A 21,256-nucleotide genomic window follows, 5' to 3' on the forward strand; every position below is an offset into this window, starting at 1 on the left:
TTTCCTCCCTTAGTCCGGCCCCTCCTCCCCTAATCTATTTCCTGCATACTTTTCCTCTTCGCGTCCTATCCCCTCCCCTCCAATACTCACCCCATCCCCTTCCCTCCCCCTCTTCCCTCTACATCCTTCTATTCCCGTCTCTCTTCCCCTCCACCTCTCCCTCCCTTATTCTCCTCTCTCTCCTTCCACACGGGAACACGCTTGCCAGCCAGCCATCTCCTCGCCCAGTCTATCTCTCCGTGTCTATAAGCGCACGCTCCAGGAAAAAGCCGTGTACGTGCGCGGGGCCCCACTTTTTTTAATTCTAAATTTTCGACACGAAAAAAAAATCTCGCAAAAGTTCTCAAATTTGGTTGTTTTCCGCATCGTCTTCCATCCGTCCGTCTCGCAGGGAAGCTGAGGTCGTGCTCTTCGATTGTGTGCTTGTGTGCGTGTGGTATTATATTCTGTGGAAAGTGTTGAGTACTACTACTTGTGCATCGCCCGAGCTCGCTTCTTCCCGACTTCAGCCTGTTCTAGACCGTCTTGCCCTTCCCTTTCTGAGCTTACAGTTGCTCGCTCACTCTCGTGTTTTGGATATAAGTATTTCAAGACGGCCTCTTCCTGTGGAGATTAAAAAAATTCTTTCTCACTGCTCATCTTCAGCTAAGCGAAAGCGCTCCTGGGGTCTCACGGATTCGCCTACCTCCTCCCACCCAGCGGAAGGATGCCCGCATAAGTACGTGCAAGAAATCGCGCATTCTCCTCCTCCTTCCCGTTTCTGGTTTGCCCTCTTGAAAGCGTTCTCCGGGAAGGATTGGCCCGAAGGATATATTTGCACCAGGCTGCATCATCTTTTGTGTTCAAAGAAAAAGGAAGATCTTATCAACTGTTACACCTGTGTTGTGGTACGGGGTGCCTGAATAAAGGATTTATTTCCTCTTTCTTTTCACTCTTCCAACGACTCATCCCCGATTATCTCGTATTGAGATATCTAGAGAGTGAGTGAGTGCTGCTGGATCTTCTGCATTTCGACCGATCGATTTGTTAGCGACACTTGATCATCGACAGGAATCGAATCGTCGCCGCTGTCTTGCCGTTGTGTTGGTGTGCAACTGCGAGTGGAGAAAAAACCGTCGCGTGCATTTCGTTGTTTTTTTGTTTTGTTCTGGTGATCTCCGTGTAAGGAAGTGTGTCGAAGTTCCGAGTCGTGTCGGTGACCCAGAGTGGATACTATTTCGGCGCCTGACCCGAAAGGAATACCGGGCAGTATGTTCAAGAAAAAGTTCCCGTCACTGTCCAGCCTCGGGGTAAGATTACAGTACCACCTTCCATTTGTCAACGTATCCCAAGGGATGGAGAAATGCTCGCTCTTCTGATAAGGCGACCGTCATGACGCGTCAGGTCATGTCGTAACTGCAACATTTCAAATGACTCATTACACCCTCTCGAAGGGTGGTTTTTTTTTCTTTCCCATGAAGTACTCTTTTTTGCCCCGAATCACTCTTTTTTCACAAATAACTCATTTAAAAATTACGTTATCACGTTGAAATTTTCTAAGGGACATGGCATAGAAGTTTTACAAGAAGTAATTTTTCCTGTATCTCACATATTAGGGGGTGAGAAGCCAAGGAGTGCAAATGATTGTTTTCTATAAGAGCTAGGTACAGAATTTGAGAGAATAAATACACAAAAACTTGGTGTCCAAGGGATACGGGTGAGACTCTGTTCTGTGCTGACATCGAGTATAAAATCAAATGCACCTCTACATGTCTGGTGTTTTCTTCACCTGATTTCCGTATCTAACTCAGTTTAGAAAAAAATGAATTGTCCCCCATGGGTTTCTCACCCCTTCATATATAATAACTTTACATCTAAGAATATTTTGAGGTACAGACAAATTTTGAAATGGGTCAATTCTGCATGAGCTGCAAATTTCAAGATCGTAACTCAAACTTAAATAAGTGATTTTCCGAGAAAAGATACCGATAGCGAATTGGTGGTGTGTCATTTTTATAGGAACAAATAACTTTTTTTAAATAACTGTAAATATAGCGCATAAAACGTTTCTTGGGTTTATGCCAATATTTGTAGTCATCAGTTTACGTCACCTGATGATGACGACTGCTCGTTGAAATCCGGCTCGTGTTGATTTTTTTGTGTTGCTTGTAAAAGGTATTTTCAATAAGATGGCGAGAAAATATAACGGAGAGCTTCCAAGTATCGAGAGATAGAATTTTATTGTATCTTTTGCGATATTTTGGTATGGAGGAAAAGGTGAGGCAGGGGATGGGCTGATGTGGTGGCAGGTTTTGGATTTCCCACCCTTTGCCACCGGGCTCAGTTCCCGGCGGTGGCTTCTTGTCGGAAGCCCGATCCCTTTTTGGCTGTTGAATGGAGATCACTTAATGTTTAGCGCTCTTTATATAGAAAATGACGATTAGAGGGCTAGGCGGAAAGCATGACACTTGAAAAGAAATAGAAGCAATCGGATCTTTATTTTTCGCTATATTTGGAAAACATTGAGACAGTTATTGTCTCCTTCAACTTTGATGACATTTCATTGGCCACATTTTGGAGTCACTTCTTCTGGTGGGTGCTTAATTTTACGACTCGCAAAAATATTTCCAGTTAATACGTACTTAAAATAACTGTTAATATCTTCCTGATATTATTCTCATTTTGTGATCACGCGGTTTAACCTACTGATTTTGACAGAAAAGCAGATGTTAAGAAAGGCATTTTAAATTTATTAGGTTATTCTCATCTTCGATCAGAGGTCTCCACCCCAGGGGATCGTTCACGTAATTTGGTTCCCTCAGTTTAACTCAAAGATGATGATTTATTTTTCTGCCTCGATCCGTAAGATAATAGAGGCGACATTTCCAAAATTGCTTACAATGGGCTATCTTATTGACTTCTTTATTCGTCTTATCGCACACTTGAATTTCAGCCAGTCATTTTGATCCCTCATCCATCTCGACAAGTAATTAATCATTCTAGGTTTTTGGTGGAAAAAAATTGATTCTTATTTCACGAAAAAGATATTCAGCTATTTTTATACCGTCCAACTCGTATATTTACATTATAAAATTCCACATCTTGATTGAATAAACTAGGTCACATGTCTACCTGTTTATTTCTTTTTCACTTTTTAGGAGAGTATTATTAGTCTTCCCACGCTATTTCACAGGGGTCTACATATTCAGGAATGGTTTTAGGGACAATCAGGGAATCGCCTGAGGTAAAACTTCTCAGAGGTATCTTCAAGTTTACGGATATGCATTTCCCTAAAAAAATCAATTGCCTTTACCTAGCCATGAACTCCTTACGTCGTTTACTTATTTCTGTGATTTTTACGAGGGAGCAAGGCTAACGTCTCCTTTTGTGGACAATACGACTTTTGTTCAGGTGTCGCCGAAGTTTTTGTTCCAGGAAGCCGTATAAAATATATTTACATTCGCGTGGCTACTTGCGAAGTAAGCAGTGGTTCCACCAAATCTAAACATCCAGCAAACATTCTCATTAGCAAATTTTAATTGCATATTTTGATTTAAGTGTTACATTTTTATTCGTGGACATTAATCACTCGAAGTAGAAGTCGAAAATTATTCTACCTGTGGATTTAAATAACAAATTAACATTCTTGCGTTATTTTGAGAAATTTTGTATCTCGGATAAGTAATCTATGTACAAAACTAAGCTATTTATTATCAATAGCCTTAATTAATGATCACTCTGTAACATAGGAAAAGTACTATGTATTTTGCTACGTTTCGCATTAAATGGTGCTGCTGACCAATATTAACTCCACTCTGTTTCAATACTAAGTTCTCCTTTTTAATATACTCACTCGGTGTTTTATCCTTAAAGTTGGTTTGAGTTGGTGAGGGCAGAGCTCATTCCAGACTAAGCCACAGGCAAGTGTATTTTACATATGCAGGGTAGGGGGACTAGTACCTATCCCTGGGCCACCTAGCACTTCGAATATTTTTGTTTGTGGTATCCAAAGGCAATTTTTTATACAGGGTGGAGAAAATTCGTGTTAGAAAATGTTTACCGTGAATGCCAGTAGGAACCAAAATTACCAATGATGTTTAGGTCGAAAACGCACCCTTTCAAACTACAGAAAGTTTGAGCCAAACGGTCCGATTAGCCACGAGTTTGCCCTGTTGCCGGATGCTCTGGACAACTCATGACTTCGTGGTTTTCGTGCCGGAGATCGAGATGAAAACCAAGCATCCGGCAACAGAGCAAACTCGCGGCCAATCGGAGCGCTTGGCACAAAGTTTCTATAGTTTGAAAATGGTGCGTTTTCGACCCTAACATCATTGGTAATTTGGTTTCTAACGGCACCAGCAATCCAGGGTTAACATTTCGTGACACAATTTATCTCCACCCTGCATAGACTCGCCTTTTTAATACACACTGTGGTTGATGGGAAACGTCAGGTGCGTGTCTTTCTCAGAGGATGGCGTCAGAAGGTACCGTCATTTTGAAAATAGCGAAGTACCAATGCGTTTCTCCCATACCCTTGCATCTGGAAGTTATTCCAGGCGGCTTCCAGCTCCTATTTCGTCACTTCGCAGTGACCCGGGATCTGTGGTGCTCGTCGAACAGTCCAGTTGGCAGCAAAACCCTCAGGACTGAGATTAGAATGTTCTTGGGCCGACTCATAGGGAAAAAATTGAAGCGAGATTCATGTGGGCTCCGACGATCGCTTCCTTATAATTTAGATGGCTTGGCAGGTTTGGGATTTATTAATAAACCTCGCGGAGTCCTCCCATCGGCGTCGTCGCTGAGTATCCCCTCTCGCGCCCTCGAAGGAACGCGAAATTTACGTGACGAAATGGGAATCCCGGCTATTGGGATGCGGGTGGGACGTGATAAGCCACAAAAGAGTTTATTCAATTGAAGTTAGATCCATTGCTCAATTAAGTTTCATTGACGACATGGATTACTCGAAATTTAACTGTAATACTTAAAATATTGCTATCAATCCCATGCTTTTATAATTATTGTGTGTCTTTATGTAGGTTTGTTTCGGGAACAATGTTTAATTTTCAAGGGAAGCCAACTTTTTGGTAAATTAATTTGCCATCATTATCACGATTGGGCTTACTCTAGCCCTGTATGGTTCAATCATACAATTATAGTGCCTTGAACTTGTTTTAGGTGCCGTTCAATATGAAAAAATAATCTAGCTTCATTCCTTGACCATACTTCCATAAGGTTTTTTCAATAAAGATATGTTAATAGTTCATTTTAATGTTAGCTCAGAGCCCTGAAGACGATAGCTGAGTCGAGCATCGAAACGTCGGCATTTATGCAGTTCCTGACCCGGTGGCAATCCAGAGAACTCTTCTCTAAATCTATGAATTAACTCACTTCGATGCAAAAGTTCTGAGGTACCCAATAGGACCATGCTTATTTTTCGATTGTACCTCTTTGTAGCGGACATATTATTAGATTACTTCATGTTGTGGAAAGAACGAGAATATGACTCACTGATTTTAAAATACATAAATACAGAGCAAATAAGTTTACGTCGCAGGCCTTAAGGAATATATCTTTGCTTATACGGGGACCGTTTCAGAAACTTCTCGAGTACCATCTACGAAATAAATTAATGTAGCTACGTATCGACAGCCGGTATTTTATGTAATAAAAATAAAGTATCTCTTATTTACTGTTTTAGTAAATTCGAGGTTAATAGATAAGCAAATGGTGAATAATAGATTACATAAATTCAGACATTGAAAAAATTCAATAATTATGAAAGCATTGTTCTCAGAGAGAATAGGAAGGGGAAGCTAACTTTTATGCATTTTGTCACTTGTAACAAAGAGTGATTTGAATGTTTCTTAAATGTTAAAAAGCTCTTCTCGTCTTCATAAATATTTCGTCCACATACTCTTTGGCAAATTCTAATTTGTCTCTTCATAGCCAATACATTTTTACCCGTCGATCATAAATATTTTACACAACTGGTATGCCTATATTTTTTTTAAATATTCATTTGGTTTTCTTTCATTTGAATTGCATGACAATATGTTTTTCACTGAGGCTAAGATTATTACTTATATTTGAGCAGAGTCAATTTGCAGCCCTACTCGCACGGAATGGCGATTAATAACGTCACGTTAAGCGTAATATGTTCCCGTATTTACCCATCATATCTCCTTCATTGGAGATAATTAAGGATGGAATTGGATTCCAAGATTGTCTACAGTGGAAAGGGGGACGTGTATACAGTGTCCATTGCATAGGTCTACTCGCTCGTAATGTGTGTCCAAGCGTTTAGCGGGATGGTAACTTCGCGAAGCACAACACTAGAATTATTCGCGACGATGAGGCAACAGGCGTGGTTTGGTTGTGGGGGGGGGCAGACGAGGAGCGCTGGCTATTTCTTTCGAGAGGGAGTCGGAGAAAATGGGTCATGGGTGGCTAATGAAGAGAGGCAGTCGAAATAAACTTGCCTTTGAAAATTGAGCTTTTGAAAACAATTACCCTTCCAATTATTTTTTTACTTCACAGGATTTTAGTTTTAGCCCCGTGGTTTACTTAACTTAACCCTTACAAGGGAATTCCCTCATGTGTCACCATCAGATATCCTTCAAATTTTTCTAGATGATAGGAAATGGATACCCATCAGGTGTACCTTATGTTTCAGCCGCCAACGCTCAATACTTAACGAAATATTAGCGACGGAAATTACCAGGGAATTACGTCAGTTTCCTCAACTAATTCACTCTAAATACCTGATTTTTTATATCGAATTTTGCTCATTTTCCCATTTAAAATCCATGGGAGTTGGCCATGTTTTGTGGGCGCGAACGGGCTTCAGCTGCTTCCATGCACGGTCTATAGCAATCAGAATTCCATTCCTATAACACCGTTTCAGGCTTTACGCGGTGGAAATGTGATATATCCATGATAAAATTTAAAACACCAATACTAATTTTCACACATTAATATATAACTCCACTACCGACCATGGACTCACTGTGGAGGTTCTTGTGAGTTCATAAGATAATCATGGTTACATACAAGTCTGTTCCATCACCTTGGGAATGACACAATGGTGTCGAAACTACGGTCGCTAGTGGATTTTGTATATTTAAGAATGGAATTACTATTGGTGTTGTACATTTCATCATGGACCGCATTCCATTGTTTAGAGTTCAGTGATCCTAGTGCTGAGCATATTCTGGATGATTCATGATCTATTTCATTTTGATTTGGCGCCTCAACACGGATTAATTTTCGGTGTCGGCGACGCACACTTCCACACTCGAACCTTCTTTTTCAGCATCGAGGGTCTCAGAGAGGCCACTTCTTCGTGGTAGGAGCGGTGGGTTCATGAGTGGAGGCTTGATACACATCGTCGCTCTGAGGCAATAGTGCGCCTTCGCAAACCAAAGACGCCGGTCGTTGACAGGCAGTCGTAAAATTTGGGGAAGGAAAGCGAAGTAAAAAATGGTTTGCCTTGCGTCGCGCCGTGTACACATTCGGTTGGGGGCGCCAATAAATGTCTCCGATTCCCTAAAGTGAAGCATGAAGTATCGTATTTATTGGCGCATAAGACCGCTCGACGAAGGAGAACGAAATCTTCCTCAGAGGTAGCGCTCTAGATTAACGTGAATGAAGAGGCCGTGCCGACTCATTTTCCAAAAAATATTGCTGATGATAAGGAAATAATTGTCCATATAAGAAGGTAATAAGGTGAAAGAATACTACATTACAGAATGACCATGATGTGTGTATAGCTTTGCAACTGTTGGTGGAACCAAGTACGTACTGTTCGGCATTCTACTATTGGGAAGAATCTTGATGTCGCTCTAGAATTAACATTTAAAAAAGAGTGTCATTTACACACAATGGAAAATTATGTGGTAGATCAATCAGCTAGCAGTCAAAATCCCTGGGCTTTTATTTGTGAGCTGTCCAATACAGCGAGGGACATTTATTAAATATCTTAGTAATTGTGCCGATATAATTTATTTGTTCTGAATATGCTCTCTAACGTCTATCTAAAACTATCCTTCTAATGAAATTTTTCTGTCATTATATGTTGGTGTTCGAAGTCTAAAGGGAGTAGTTGCATTCCGCATCATGTTCGTGTTTTCCTTAAGCGGTCGACGAGAGGGTTTTCAAGACTTATTCGATGTGGTGTACCGTCCCAACTTTCCTAGGTTGTGACGCGGGTATATATTTCCCTGAAAATTATCGAGTTTCACATCAGTTTCCTAACTTGTAATGTATTTCGAAGTGAGATGATTAAATAGTCTTATCGGCAACTTCGCCTATCCTTGGGCGTTGGCTAGTACCAGTGGTGGCATATTTAATTTTGAAGCATCGTTTGCCAACAGGGAGGGACCTTGATGAAGAGAACCATGAGTGAGAATAGATTAAGGCAGATAGAGAAAGAAGATGCTAACAAAGAACTTCGAGTGAATTCTAATGGTCTGCTCTGTAGACATAGTGGACCTTATGGAATAGGAGTTGGCGAAATCCTAGTTATCATGTCGCTTGTTTCATCCATTCATTAATTTCATGAATATTGGTGTTTCACATCTTTCAGTTCATTTTTTCATTTATTATCATCTGCTGTAACCAAATAAAGATTGAAACAGGAGTGAGAATTAATTATAGAAAAGGATATAGTTGTAGCAATGAAGACTTGAATTAAATTAATGGTTGTTAAATGAGTTATGTTGTGCTATTCTGTAAAAATGGGCGGTAAATTTTACATGTTGCTATTCAATATTATCCTCGATGTTTTTATGAATCGAAACTCATTTTAATGAGAGCTCGGACGGAAATCTATTCTGACGCTGATGGGGGTACATTAACGCGTAAACCCATTTGTAAAACGTCAGATAAATGAAACTGTTTCCATGTTGCCATTCAATATCACCCTCAATACTTCCATAGATCAAATTTCTTTTCAATAAGACCGCTATCGGAAATGTATTTTGGCACTGATGGGGTGCATCACGCCTAAACCCAAATTTTAAACGGTAGATCAATGAACATTTTCAATGTTGCCATTCAATAAGACCCTCGATTTTCTCATAGATCGAACCTCACTTTAATAAGACCACGATCGAAAATCCATTTTGGTGCTGAAAGGGCTTTTTAGAACCTTAACCCCCCAGGTAGGCCACTTTTTAAACGGAAAGGTAAATCGGTAGATAAATATTTTTTTGATACCTAATTCAATTAATACAATTTTTTCATACCTAATTATATTTAGTTTGGCCCTCAATATTTTCCTGGATGTATCACATTTTAATTAGACCTCGACTTTTTAGACTCTTAAACCCCACTGTATACCATTATTAACACTTTGTAACTCGGAGTTGCTTCTGGGAGAAATTAAATTTCAAGACTTCTCATATAGAAAATGTGAAAATTTTCTGCTAAACCATAGTTATTGTGGCAGCTACATATTTCGCGATTACACTTTCCAGCACCAAAGAACGCGTAGTTTACATCTTTCCTGAATAGAGCAGAAAATGTATGCATTTTTTAATGTTATTTACAAGCAACATTGGGTTATATTGGGTTAAACGGAACGGTGGATCACTAACACATGAATGAACCATGCACCCTGTTTACGTTTGGTCCTCATGAACTTCCAATTACGTTGATCCGTTGATCCACTTCCTAACTTTCACTCCCTTCCGAGCGCTGCGTGTGTAGTGTATCCATCCTATTGTGCTCCTCCGTGAATGACGCGCGCGGGGAAAGAAGCTGGCGGAAAAAAAGCACGTGGACAATGGTCAGTCTGTAGCTTCGCGGTTGCGACACCGGCGAGCGCTGGCAGCGTCCTCCAAACCAGCTCGCGAGTTGCATCATTGGCGTGGGGGTCGTTCGCGAATGGTGATTCACGCCACTCGGAGAATTCGTGCAGCTATGCCGAAGAGGTATTTTTTTCTTCCTCGTCTCCTTCTTGGAAGGTCTTCCCTAAGGAGATTACATTGAGGCGGACCAGCCCATCCCGTTGAAGCTTGATATGTATTGCATTTTAAACGGTTTTCAACAAATACTGCAGCGCGTCGAGGTAGAAGCAATCCATATTTAAAAAGTTATGGAGTAAAATATACTTATTATTAATATTTCTTTACCTCGGACTTAAAGAACGCAATGTTCGTTTTCCTTATTTTTTCAGGAAGGCAGTTTTGAGATTTAAAAAAATTTAACCTGTAATTAATAGAAAGTAAGGTTACTAGACCAATAACATTACGATATAAAAATGTTGAAACTCGTTACCTAACCTTCTAGTAATTACCGGCTATGTTTTTTTAATCTTAAAACTGCTCTCCCGAAAAATTTGGAGAACGGACATAGTGTCCTTTACCTCCGAGGTATAAATTTATTCCCAATGCTTTCTTCGTTATATTTACAATCGTGAAGAATAGTTTTGAAAAGTTATGAACTTGATGGATCATACTATGTCGCATGTAATGTTCGGTTAACAGCCCTCATTTTACCCAAAATATCCATGAAATCCGTATCCCTCTGCCCTTCTGCGACGCGAGTGGCGACTTTTTTGTATCGATTTAAATGCGCGGTGGGTGACAACATATCTAGAGGCTGAAAAGAGGATCCTCTATTTTAATAATCCTGGTCTTTCCAAGCGCGGGAACATTCGCGTAAATTTCAGACGAAGAAACTTATCCCATACGTAATTACTCTTTGGTCTTACGCGGCTGCTCCGACGTTGAGAATCGGACATCAATTCACCAAGGGAAGGTCTAAGCGACTAAGGGAGCGTTCGCCAACATTTGAGGCGGAGAAAATTATGATAGCCTTGTCCTGAACTCCTAGATTATGGTTCTATCCATTGTTTCTACAAATTTCATACCTTACCTAAGGTGTAGGGTATGAGCTGAAACTTAGGCAGCGAAAGATTTATTCTAAATTTGAGGAAGACAGAGGCTTGGTTTAGATAGAGAAATTCATGGTCCGAAGATAGGATGTAAGGGTAGGTTTATTTATTTGAATAGGGAAGTTAATTCTCTCCAATTAATGACGGATAAAAAGTTACTCCATTTAATGTATCTTTCATTTTGTTGGTATGTTACAATTAGTAATAATATTATAAAGAAGAGAAACATGTTTTCTTTTATGCATGATTCGGTGCGAATAATCGGTTTGGAAGGCAGGATGACCTTCAGGCAGGCTTGAAGACCTTGGAAGACAGGCTTCGAGGCTTTATTTTGCCTGCTGGATTCATTTAATGGGTCACAACAATAGCTGGAGACGATCTTAACTTCCGATAAGCAACCATATTGCCTGTGCTGACACCTATTAACAATATATGTCTAACAATGTTTGGTGAATCCTCCACAAATGATTTTTTTAAGTTTGAGTAAGCGTGTGAGAAATTTCTACGTATCTGGTAATGACATGAAGGATATGTACTGAGAAAGAAACAAACTAGTTATCTGTCTAATCCTCAATTTATGACGTGTTAATTTTTTTAATTCTTTTTAAAAATTGACGTCTTAGCCTATCTGTACAGTTTTGAAATATCATATCTGGTATTTTTATTTTATAAAAGTGGACTTCATTATTCTTTATGTGCTCTCACTCTTTTAGGTCAATGCGTTTATTTCTTCAGTTAGTGAGTTTTGATTTACATGAACTTATGGGTACTATTTCATATAATAACATCCTGTCTAATTTGGTGTTATGCCTGATGTTCAAGACTACATGTTGGCCTCTTTTAATCCTCAGAGTATCGTATATCCTGTATAAAATTGTCCATGAAAATTAATGTTCGATTAAAAAAAGTATTTTTAATATCGTTGTAATTTTAATGCGTATATTTAACGTCATGATCCTTCACAACATAGCATTTATAGGCTTTCCTGAACGATTGTTCTGTTGGCTTTTTGTACTCATCACCTGCGTGAAACTGTATTAATTAGTGAATCTCGGATTAACAACATACCATTGTTAGATCGCCTCGCCAATGATTATCCTAATCCTATGAACATTATGCTGTTTTCCTACGAATTTAACCAGCAAATTTAATCTCAAAATAATTTAATCCTTGGCCAGTAGATAGCCAAGTTTTTATACTTGCAATAAAGCATCTTTTAAGAATTCCCTTTGCTCGGCCACTATGCATCGTTTTTTGCTTCCTATATGATTTGCATACCATGGGGCAATGAACGTCCTCCTCAACCTACTTGCACCTCTAATGTAAAAAAATAGAGGTGAAAACCGGGGTCAAAATCTATTCATCTTTCCCTCACTTCATTCAGATATTTCTGCAGATATCTCTTGCCACGTGAAGGCTTTCCTTGCAGGAGATGGTCTCATTTAGATAATTCTTGAGCAACTCCTTCTAGTCGCAAAATGGTCGTATTAATTTATTTAGCTTTGAGCGATCCATGACTCTGTGAGTTTCTCAAGATCCTAAAAAAATATCAGTTGTTAGTATCATAAAAAGGTATCCCTATCATGATTTTTAGTTTCGCTTGTACAGAGCTGTGAAATCAATTTTATTGGCTAATCTCGTAATAAACAAGAACGACTGTTACACATCTCACCAATATCACCATCCTTATGTGTAGAGTAATATGGTGTTTTTTACGATTCCAATCGGAAAAATCAATCTCCTTGGTTATTTTAATCCATGAATGTATTCATCTTACTGTGCTTTCATTATGTATACCTTTTGCATATACTTTTCGTTGTAGACACGAGGCACATTGTCACGACATCCCCAGTATCATTTTCCTCTACCCAATAATCTTTCCTGACGTAACCACTGGATGGGTTTTTCGAGTTTGCTATTCTGGTGGAATGTCTTCTCTCGAGCGCCAAGAAGCGCGGTACCTATGCTTCGTGGGAGGATGATTTATTTACCGTGGCGTGCATCCTCAGTGCTTTGAGGCTTCGTGGCGGAGTTATTCTTCGGGAGATGGGGAGGGCTTCGCTTTTGAGAGTCGGAGACTTAAGGCCTCCTGCATATTTCAAGCCCTTCCCCCCCGACGGCGCAGAATCAACAGTTGATGCCTCAATCGGGTGAAAGGCGACAGCCCGAAGTGAGATGGATGCCTCGCTAGAGGCATACGTGGTCACGTGACCTGATTTCACGAGTTAGGGTAGGTACCTGGTGTCGCCAACGTTAGAGGTACGCCAAGGCTTGCTATGCAGAATTAAACTTCTGCATAGCAAGCCGTGGATATGATGGAGGGATGGATGAAGAGGAAAATAATGAGACAATATTTTACGTCTGCTAATGGCTGCATCGCAAATGCATTTCATTCTTTATGGACACTTAGGAAGGAGGGCGATAAAATAGTGGAGGCCTTCGAGATGTGGGTATGGTGAAGGATGGAGAATGTGAAGTGGACAGAGAGGTGGAGGGACGACAAAGCGCTGGATATGGTGGGGGAGGAGAGGCAACTTCTACATAAGATACCTAGGATACAGAAGGTTTGGAGATGGAACGATTGAGCGGGGAGGAGATATTAAAACAGTGTTAGTGGGTAGAATTTTGGGTAAACATAGGAGGGGAAGGAAGATAAAAGGTATTTTAGATAGGATGAAAAGGGGTTGACCTTGTTGTGAATTGTAGAGGGAACTCCAAGTATGGATGGGGTACAGGTTGGGTTAATTAGAAAAAATGCTCCATGTAAACCTAACTTGACCGCTGGAACAATTTTATAACAACATTAATATTGGGCCTGTTATATTATTTTGGGAGTTAATATGAATTATTCTTTTTTTGTAGTTGTTTACTTCCCACATTAATGAATGTTCTTCAATAATGTATCCAAAGTATTTTCGTTTTTTCCTTTAAGCTCATTAATAAAGCCGTGGAATGTATTACGGTCATTCCAGTTCTAAAAGTGGGACAGGAATCTAAAATGTCAACTAATTATAGTACTGAAGGCCTAATTAACGTAAACAGTGCTCATAAATAGCCTTTTCCCATGACGAAACAAGCAATACTCTCCTATGTCTAAAAACAAATTATTTTTCCTGTTTGAAATATTTTTCGCCGCCTGTGGTTTATTTTTCAACTTAAATTTTAATATATTTAAAATATAAAATTCGAGTAATTGCACTGCCGCAATGGTTTACTATTTTGTGCATTGAGAGCGTGTGAGTTAGAAAAAATCTAGGTCATTCTTGATTTTTTCGCAACTTGAAAACTTATTTTACCCCAAATGGAATTTTTTTAATTTTTATGATCATATTAAAAATAGTTTCGCCCTCGATGGCTTTCTTTTTGTTCATTTCAAGCACGCTGGTTACAAATAACTCCAGGGCATCTATATTGGATGTTGAGATGAGGTTACACGAATGAAAGCAGATTTTTTTATGCTGGGCCGCCCACAAGGGCCAAAGTGGCCCCATAAAAAAAATTGGGGGTTATAAAAAATTTGGTGGGATTTTTTCAGTGCATTGTGTATACCAGCGGGGGAGAGTTGTTGCTTTTGGAGGGGAATGCGCTGTCAGAAATGGCGGTATAAACTTCCGTTGTTGTAGGAGTTGCTACTGGACAGCATCCAGACAAGACCGATAATTTTCCAAGTGCCAGATTTTTTTTTGGAAACCGCTAGTGGTACGAGAAAATGTAGAAACTCCACCTTTCATGTGCGAATTTCACATGCCGCTATGGGTTGGCACCTGGTGAAACTCTTCTTCCCAAGTGAACTGACCTTCGCTTCGCGCTGTGGTTTGGCCTGTGGTCTGATAATGTATGAGGCTTCGCTTCCAGCAGCCTCACCTGAAATTGAATGTTTTCCATAAATATGTTTCCCTGGTGGATACTCCATGGAGCTTATCCTTGTTAGCTGGGAAATATTTTTGATTTATTGCACTTTAGGTGTAGCTTTGGAGATACAAGGGTCCTAATTACTTGTTAAAACCGGAACATACTCTATTTGCCCCTGCATTATCACAAACATTGTTTTTTCTCCAAGAGTTCTTACTTAAATTCCATTCTTCATCTCCCACCTGTAAGGTTTATGTGATAATTTACTCCACCATGGCTAAAAATTTCGAATGTGTATTTATTTAAATCACACGTTGGTGTGGCAATAATATAATTAAATGAAACCGATAATCTAGAAATAGTTAAAATTTCGAAGAATTTTATAAATTCCTAAAATATCTGTATTTAAGGCGAAGGGAAGAGTAAAATGGCTTCATCACAGAGGCGTTTCATACATAAGTTATGAGTATGAGAAGAGAAAGAATGAGTATCATTTTACTCATCACTGCTTGCTGTGTTTAAGCTCATAGTTGCGAGTGACGATGAAAAAATGGGAAAGTACCGCGCGCCATTACTGTACCATATTTTCCTCCAATCTTGCCAGTCGTAATTCCTAGCGATAATATTGTTTCGTTGGTTAGATCCAGCCCCTTGAAATTATTCTTTGATTTCTTTTGTGATCCTCGTCGATGCATTGAAAAATAATCTATAATCTCTAAGTTGGGCATTTATTATAAAAATTTTAAAACATTCACTTTATTACCTTTGATTTAGTAGTTGTATATAGAGATACTACACTTACCGAGGTTATATTGTTGAATATTAGTGAGCCGTGTATTAAAACTAATTTTAATTAAGTGGATGTGTAGTAAGGCAGGGAGAGCGCTGATGGGAAATCCCAGGCTTACTGCCAGCAAAAGTTGTTTCGCGGAGGCGAAATATAGAATACGACCTTGAAACGACCTGGAGAATAGCTTGCGAATTTTGGTGTCTCGGAAACTTCAGTAGTTGCTTCCAACAGAAAGAAAACAGTAGTTAATTCAGTGTATGCATAACGGAAACAGTTCTCTTATACATTCACAGCCCATTACTCAAGCATATGGGGTCAAAGGATGAAAGCTGCAGTACAATTTTCCTGTGTATAGTGTCTGTTCCATCGGATTTTAATTAAACGCACAATTTTGTTTTGCGTTTTATGAGAGTTCATTGCGACACATGCTGTAACATTACCAAGTAGATATGTCAATGGTCAATCAGGGGCGGATAGAGGATTTCTATCTGGGGGGGCACTTGCAAGGCTGTATCCAGAATTTTGTTCTGGGGGGGTACAATGATACCTCGTAATACAAAATGAACGCAATGATAATGGGACCGTATTAAAAATCTTGCATATTTTTTAAGGGTCTGGGGGGGATACGTGCCCCCGTGCTCCGCCTATGTGCTCACGGGTAGTATTTAAGAGGATCTTGATAAAATATAGGTATGATTTCTGCTCTCAGCTGAATAATGCATTTTTGAATGTTACGTTGAATTACGAAATCTTAGATCCTCTCAAATCCAAGAGCCTCTGGAATCGGTCAATAATGTATTTTTTGTGCTTCATCGATATTTAAAAGATATTTTCGGCTGGTTATCCTTCCTAGTGATACTTAATTAGAGCGAAAGTTGTTCATAGTGGTTGTGCTTTATGTTCCTTCAAAGAAATAAATATTTCATTGAATTCCATTTTGTAATTTTAATCTCGCTGTCAATTTTGGCTGTTATTATGAGAGCATACTTTTTAATTAATATACTTTCGATATGGTTGATTCTCCATTTAAATATTATCTCAATTTATGTTGGCTCATAAATCTTCAAATAATCTTGCATCACATCTTGGTTTCACTAATTGTAAGAGTGAATTTATTTATCACTAACACATTGTCCTGATAAAGATTACGTGACGTTGGAACTCGTCGATGTTAAGCAAAATTGTGAGCATTATCATATTTTAAATTATATTTTTGGGTAAACATCGCTATCGTCTGTGTTGTATTGCTCCTTCATTAACTCCCTCCAAGATGCAGTCCTGTGTGAAAGTTTTTCATCTCCCTGTCATCGAAATTTCTCTGCTCCATTGCCATCCATAAATGTTAGCGACTGAGAATGCTCACATGGCTCTTTTTCCCGCTGGCTCTTTTTCCCTCGAGAAGCCCGACGGAAAAACGAGGGAGATGAGACAGTGATGATGTATGGGTGCGAAGTACACGAGGGATTAGGATTTCTCGCTAAACGATTCCACGCGAGGATAGATGTTGACGCTATCGTAAGACAACGTCCTCTTCTTTTCCATTGAGTTTAACTCTCCTCCAGCCAATTCTCAGGATATATTTACGACATAAAGGCTTTGGAAACAATTTTATTTTCCATGAATTGAACTTCACGAAGACCCATAAATCATCATGACCACCAGATGTTGAACATTCACATCCGATAAGGTTTTTCTCCGAGTGTATATGGGATACAAGCCCGAGAAAAGAGGATGAAAGACAACCACGTGACAACTTGGGCTGAGGGCTTTACTCAAACCAAAGAAAACGACGCGAAATTCAAAGGCATGAATGTCAAACTTGAACTGGGAGGACAATTTGTTTACATGCGAATTGCGTCAGATGAAAAAAGCACTGTTATGAATGTATTGAGAAGGAAATCCCGTTTGAAGAGGAAGTTTTCATCTGTGGGAAATAGTTGTCGACCTTGTTTTAGTACGCTCCGGAACTATTAGTGAAGCGTAAAAAGTAGTGCAGCATTGTGTGGCACGGGAGCATGGGCATTTTGGCTGAGACGTGAGAAAAGCCCTTCGCGTTTAAAATGTGGAGAATAATTGTACCTGGTAAAGGGAGAGGAGATCCTGGCCTATTGGGCAAGATGAGAAAACTGCTATATTTAACATGAGGGACACAGAGGGTGTTAATGAAATGTGATTTGAGTGGAGGGAGGTTAATGGAATCTGCAATTGAAGGAGCAAGGGGGGCTGTTAATTCCTTATCATGCAATAATAAACAAGCTCAAGACTTTTTATCGTAGGTAGCACATACTTGATACTAACTATGGTACTAAAAGCAATTGAAGTGGTTCTGGAAGGCTTCAAACAATAATTGAATTTTTATTTCAGGTTACTCCTACGAAGAGTTTAATAATGCTTTTTTAATGCATAGCAACTTAAGTTTCCAATTTTGTTTTTACTTTTGCGCAATCGTTATACCTTGGGTGGTTAGATGTTATAATTATTTTTTTATTTTAAGGAGGACGCTGTGCTTCCCCTCGACTAGTCGTATTTTGTCTTCTTGCGTAACGTATTACTAGCGTAAAACTTATGTTATACTCTTTAAATCTCCAGTATAACAAACATTTGCCTTGTTTCCTTCTTAGGTAAAATTTTTATTCGTCTTTAAATGCAGGACAATATTGAGAAGGATACTCTATGTACCTTAAAAGTTCAGAATGATAGCGTAGGTTTAGAACAAGTGATGCATAACAAAAAAAACACCTTTCTAACGGGAATTATACGTCGTCTGAATAACAATTACTAATTTTTGTGTGGACTATGGTACGCTATATTTTATAATTCGTTGGCACTCATGCTCGTTTTATAAATAGGTGACTTCTATCTACTTTACGTCTTCTTTTTGTTGGTGGTTGGTTCTGAGAAGCATTCAATAGTCGAGTGAGAGCGGAATTAGCGGGTGAGGTATTGTGCAAGCATTTATCGGGACATGCAATTCTCGGAAAGTTGTTCTCCGTGCGGCCTCGGTCTCCGATAACCGTTAGTGACCACAGTGAAGCCTTGCCTTCGAATAGAAGCGTAAGCGAAGCGCTATCTGAATGGCTTCACCTAGTCAAATGTAGTGACCTCTTACTTCTAAACTAGCCCTTTGTAGGAGGAATTTTTTTAATTACACCACCTTCAGACCGATTGTATTCTGTTTTTTTTCGCGATGAGTAATTATTTAATATTATATACACTAAAAATAAAATTCGCTATGGAAAAATCATTTGGCTTAGACGAGTAAGTTTCTTAATATTATTTTATTTAAATAATGTAACGAAGAAATTTAGATTTTGATAGTAAATATAGTCGTTTAATTTTTTGCATACTGCTGGTGTTCTTGTGCCTCCGCAGAGTGCTCGTAAGTACCCTTAATACAATCAAAATTTAAGTATCAATCTCTGGAATATGCAGTTTCTGGCTATAGTGAGGCGTTAGTTCTGATTAATGTATCAGAAGAAAACGAGATATTTGATTACATTGAAAAAGTAATTGTAAACTGTGTGTATTCCACATCAGCAGTGATAAACTAGGGCATGTGGAAGAAGGCAAAAGTAGTAAAAAAGTTTCAAAAGTAGTACTCGGAAAGTCCTATTAATAACCAAGTCCCGAAAATATCAAGCTCATTACTTATTTCGAAGAAATCACGGAATGAAATGCCAGCGTGTCTTTCTCCCCTGAGGCACTCTAGATTTCCACTCCCGCCTCACGGACGCGCAAAAGATCTTGGAGGTATTTTTTTACAGTTTTTACAGTCATCCTGTCTGTTCTGCTGAGAGTGCTGTACTCGTGAAAAAGGCAAGGAAGAAATTTTAATGCAAAGGAGTTATCTCTCCGTTACTTTGAATGGCCTGGATTAATTCTTAATGTCCTTTCCTTACCAGAAGAAAGTGGTCGCGTATCTGAAATGCTCTCCCTCCTCACTCAAAAGAAATCTCGGCCGAACGCGAGAGTTAAAATTCTGCGAGACGTAAATTTATTCTATTTAAACTTCCAAAGTTTTTCAAAGGAATGAGGGAATAAAGCCTGCATTTCTTTCTAAAGCTTTTAAGACGTGGGTATTCCATTCAAATACCATATGAAAAGGTCTATTCTGAGAGATTTTTAAAAGTTTTTTCATTATATTTGCTGTAGTGTCTTCGATGGTATTCCATGCTAAAATTGCCAGTGTGCCTTGTAACCTTGCGTGAATTTTTAAGCAGTGACGATGATATCCATAACTCTAAAATCACTAAACATTACGTAGCGGATTATTTTCTCGCCAGCCGTCGATCGTCGTCAGCGGTTCTTAATTCAACGAAAACTCCACACACTCGCTGTCAAATCTGGAAAAGACTGCTATTGTATGACCAATTAATTCACCTATTGTACTTCATAAAAACTACGGCTGTCTAACAAAATTCAATCCCGATCCATTTAAATTTTTACGTCTACCTTTAGGCATGGAATTTAATGTCGGTGTGAATCCTAAGGCTCATAATTCTTTTTATGGGTGGACGAGTTATGTTTAGGAAAATTGGATAGTATATCGTCATAATAGCATGAAATATTTATTGATAGCTCATTTATTTAAAATGAGCGTGGTGCAAAAATTGAAATGGCAAAATGCGAGATTGATTGATGATTGAATGACTGAGAAGACAGCGTTTATTTGCATGTTGTTTGTTTCAATTAGATAATATTATTTAGATCGAATTTAATACTCATGGGGAAGAAGTTACTAGATGTCACTAGACTTTAAGGAATTAATTTTAATTTTCTAACTTTTTTCATTTCCTTTAATAATACTGACATTGGGCTGTCAATTTGCACTTTGGGCTTTTGTCACTGAAGGAAAGAGGGACCAGTTCGTTCCGCCCGAGTTTGATTTATTTTGCCGCTGTGAGCGCGTTAAATCGCATCTCAAAAATGTACGCCGCACGACTATAACATGAAATCGATCCATTTATTTTCAATATTTTCTGTATAATAGTCTCAAATACGAGGAAAAGCATTGAAAATTTATGATTATATATATATTTATGTGTTGGCTACAGCTCCTATTCTAAATGAGTGAGCAAGGACTCAACCTCTACAGTATCAAGCAAACAATTTCTTATGGAAAATGAAAGAATAAACTTTTTTAGGTTCACTTATACAATTTATTAATATTTATGAACTTTGCAAAGTTCATTCTTAATTCTCCATAATGGAAAGGTCTGTTGAGCCTGTTCCACTGTTGATCCTGAAATCATCAGTAATAAACCAATTTCTTGCTGATTTCATGAACTTCATGTCACTACTTACACAGATACGGCGGTAGTGAGCGAAATATCTTTGTCCCAAATAATTAAAAGGTGGATATATTCGTGGCATGGTTATCGACAAACACCATTTAAAATATTGCTGAACTATGGTATGGGCTGGATCCAAACTCGGTGAAGACGAAAGGCACGGCAGGTATCCGGCTATGCGGGAATGTGCGGGGATCTTCCCGTAGTTCCTCCGCCACGCTGCCCCGCCCACCTCTCAGAATCCGACCTCGGGGAAGGGGGGGCGCCGCGGTGAGGACCGCGAAACCCCGCGGTAGAATTTTAATCAAATGATCAACTCTCGCGCGCTCATTGGGAGCGGTGAGCCCTGGCGGTGAAGGGGCCGAGAAAAATACTATGTGCTCGGAAGTGCTGCCGCCTCCGTAGGAAATGGGGAGGGGAGGGAAAGGAAGTGGATTCAGACAGGAT

At 39.2% G+C, this 21,256-nt stretch overlaps 1 protein-coding gene across 28 annotated transcripts in view; it reads left to right on the forward strand.

Moving 5' to 3' along the window:
• LOC124160805 (ankyrin-3) overlaps positions 1 to 21,256 on the forward strand; it is a 684,504-nt gene that overhangs the window by 401,037 nt on the left and 262,211 nt on the right. The window contains exon 1 of one of the 28 annotated variants that reach the window (XM_046536856.1): positions 192 to 1,289. The exons of the other annotated variants lie outside the window; for them this stretch is intronic. Within the exon in view, the coding sequence (XP_046392812.1) occupies positions 1,251 to 1,289 (39 nt within the window). The 5' untranslated portion in view covers positions 192 to 1,250. Of the gene's footprint in view, positions 1 to 191; positions 1,290 to 21,256 lie in introns of those variants that run through there. 28 annotated transcript variants of the gene reach the window in all.

The sequence above is a fragment of the Ischnura elegans genome, chromosome 6, assembly GCF_921293095.1.
Source record: "Ischnura elegans chromosome 6, ioIscEleg1.1, whole genome shotgun sequence".
NCBI lineage: Eukaryota > Metazoa > Arthropoda > Insecta > Odonata > Coenagrionidae > Ischnura > Ischnura elegans.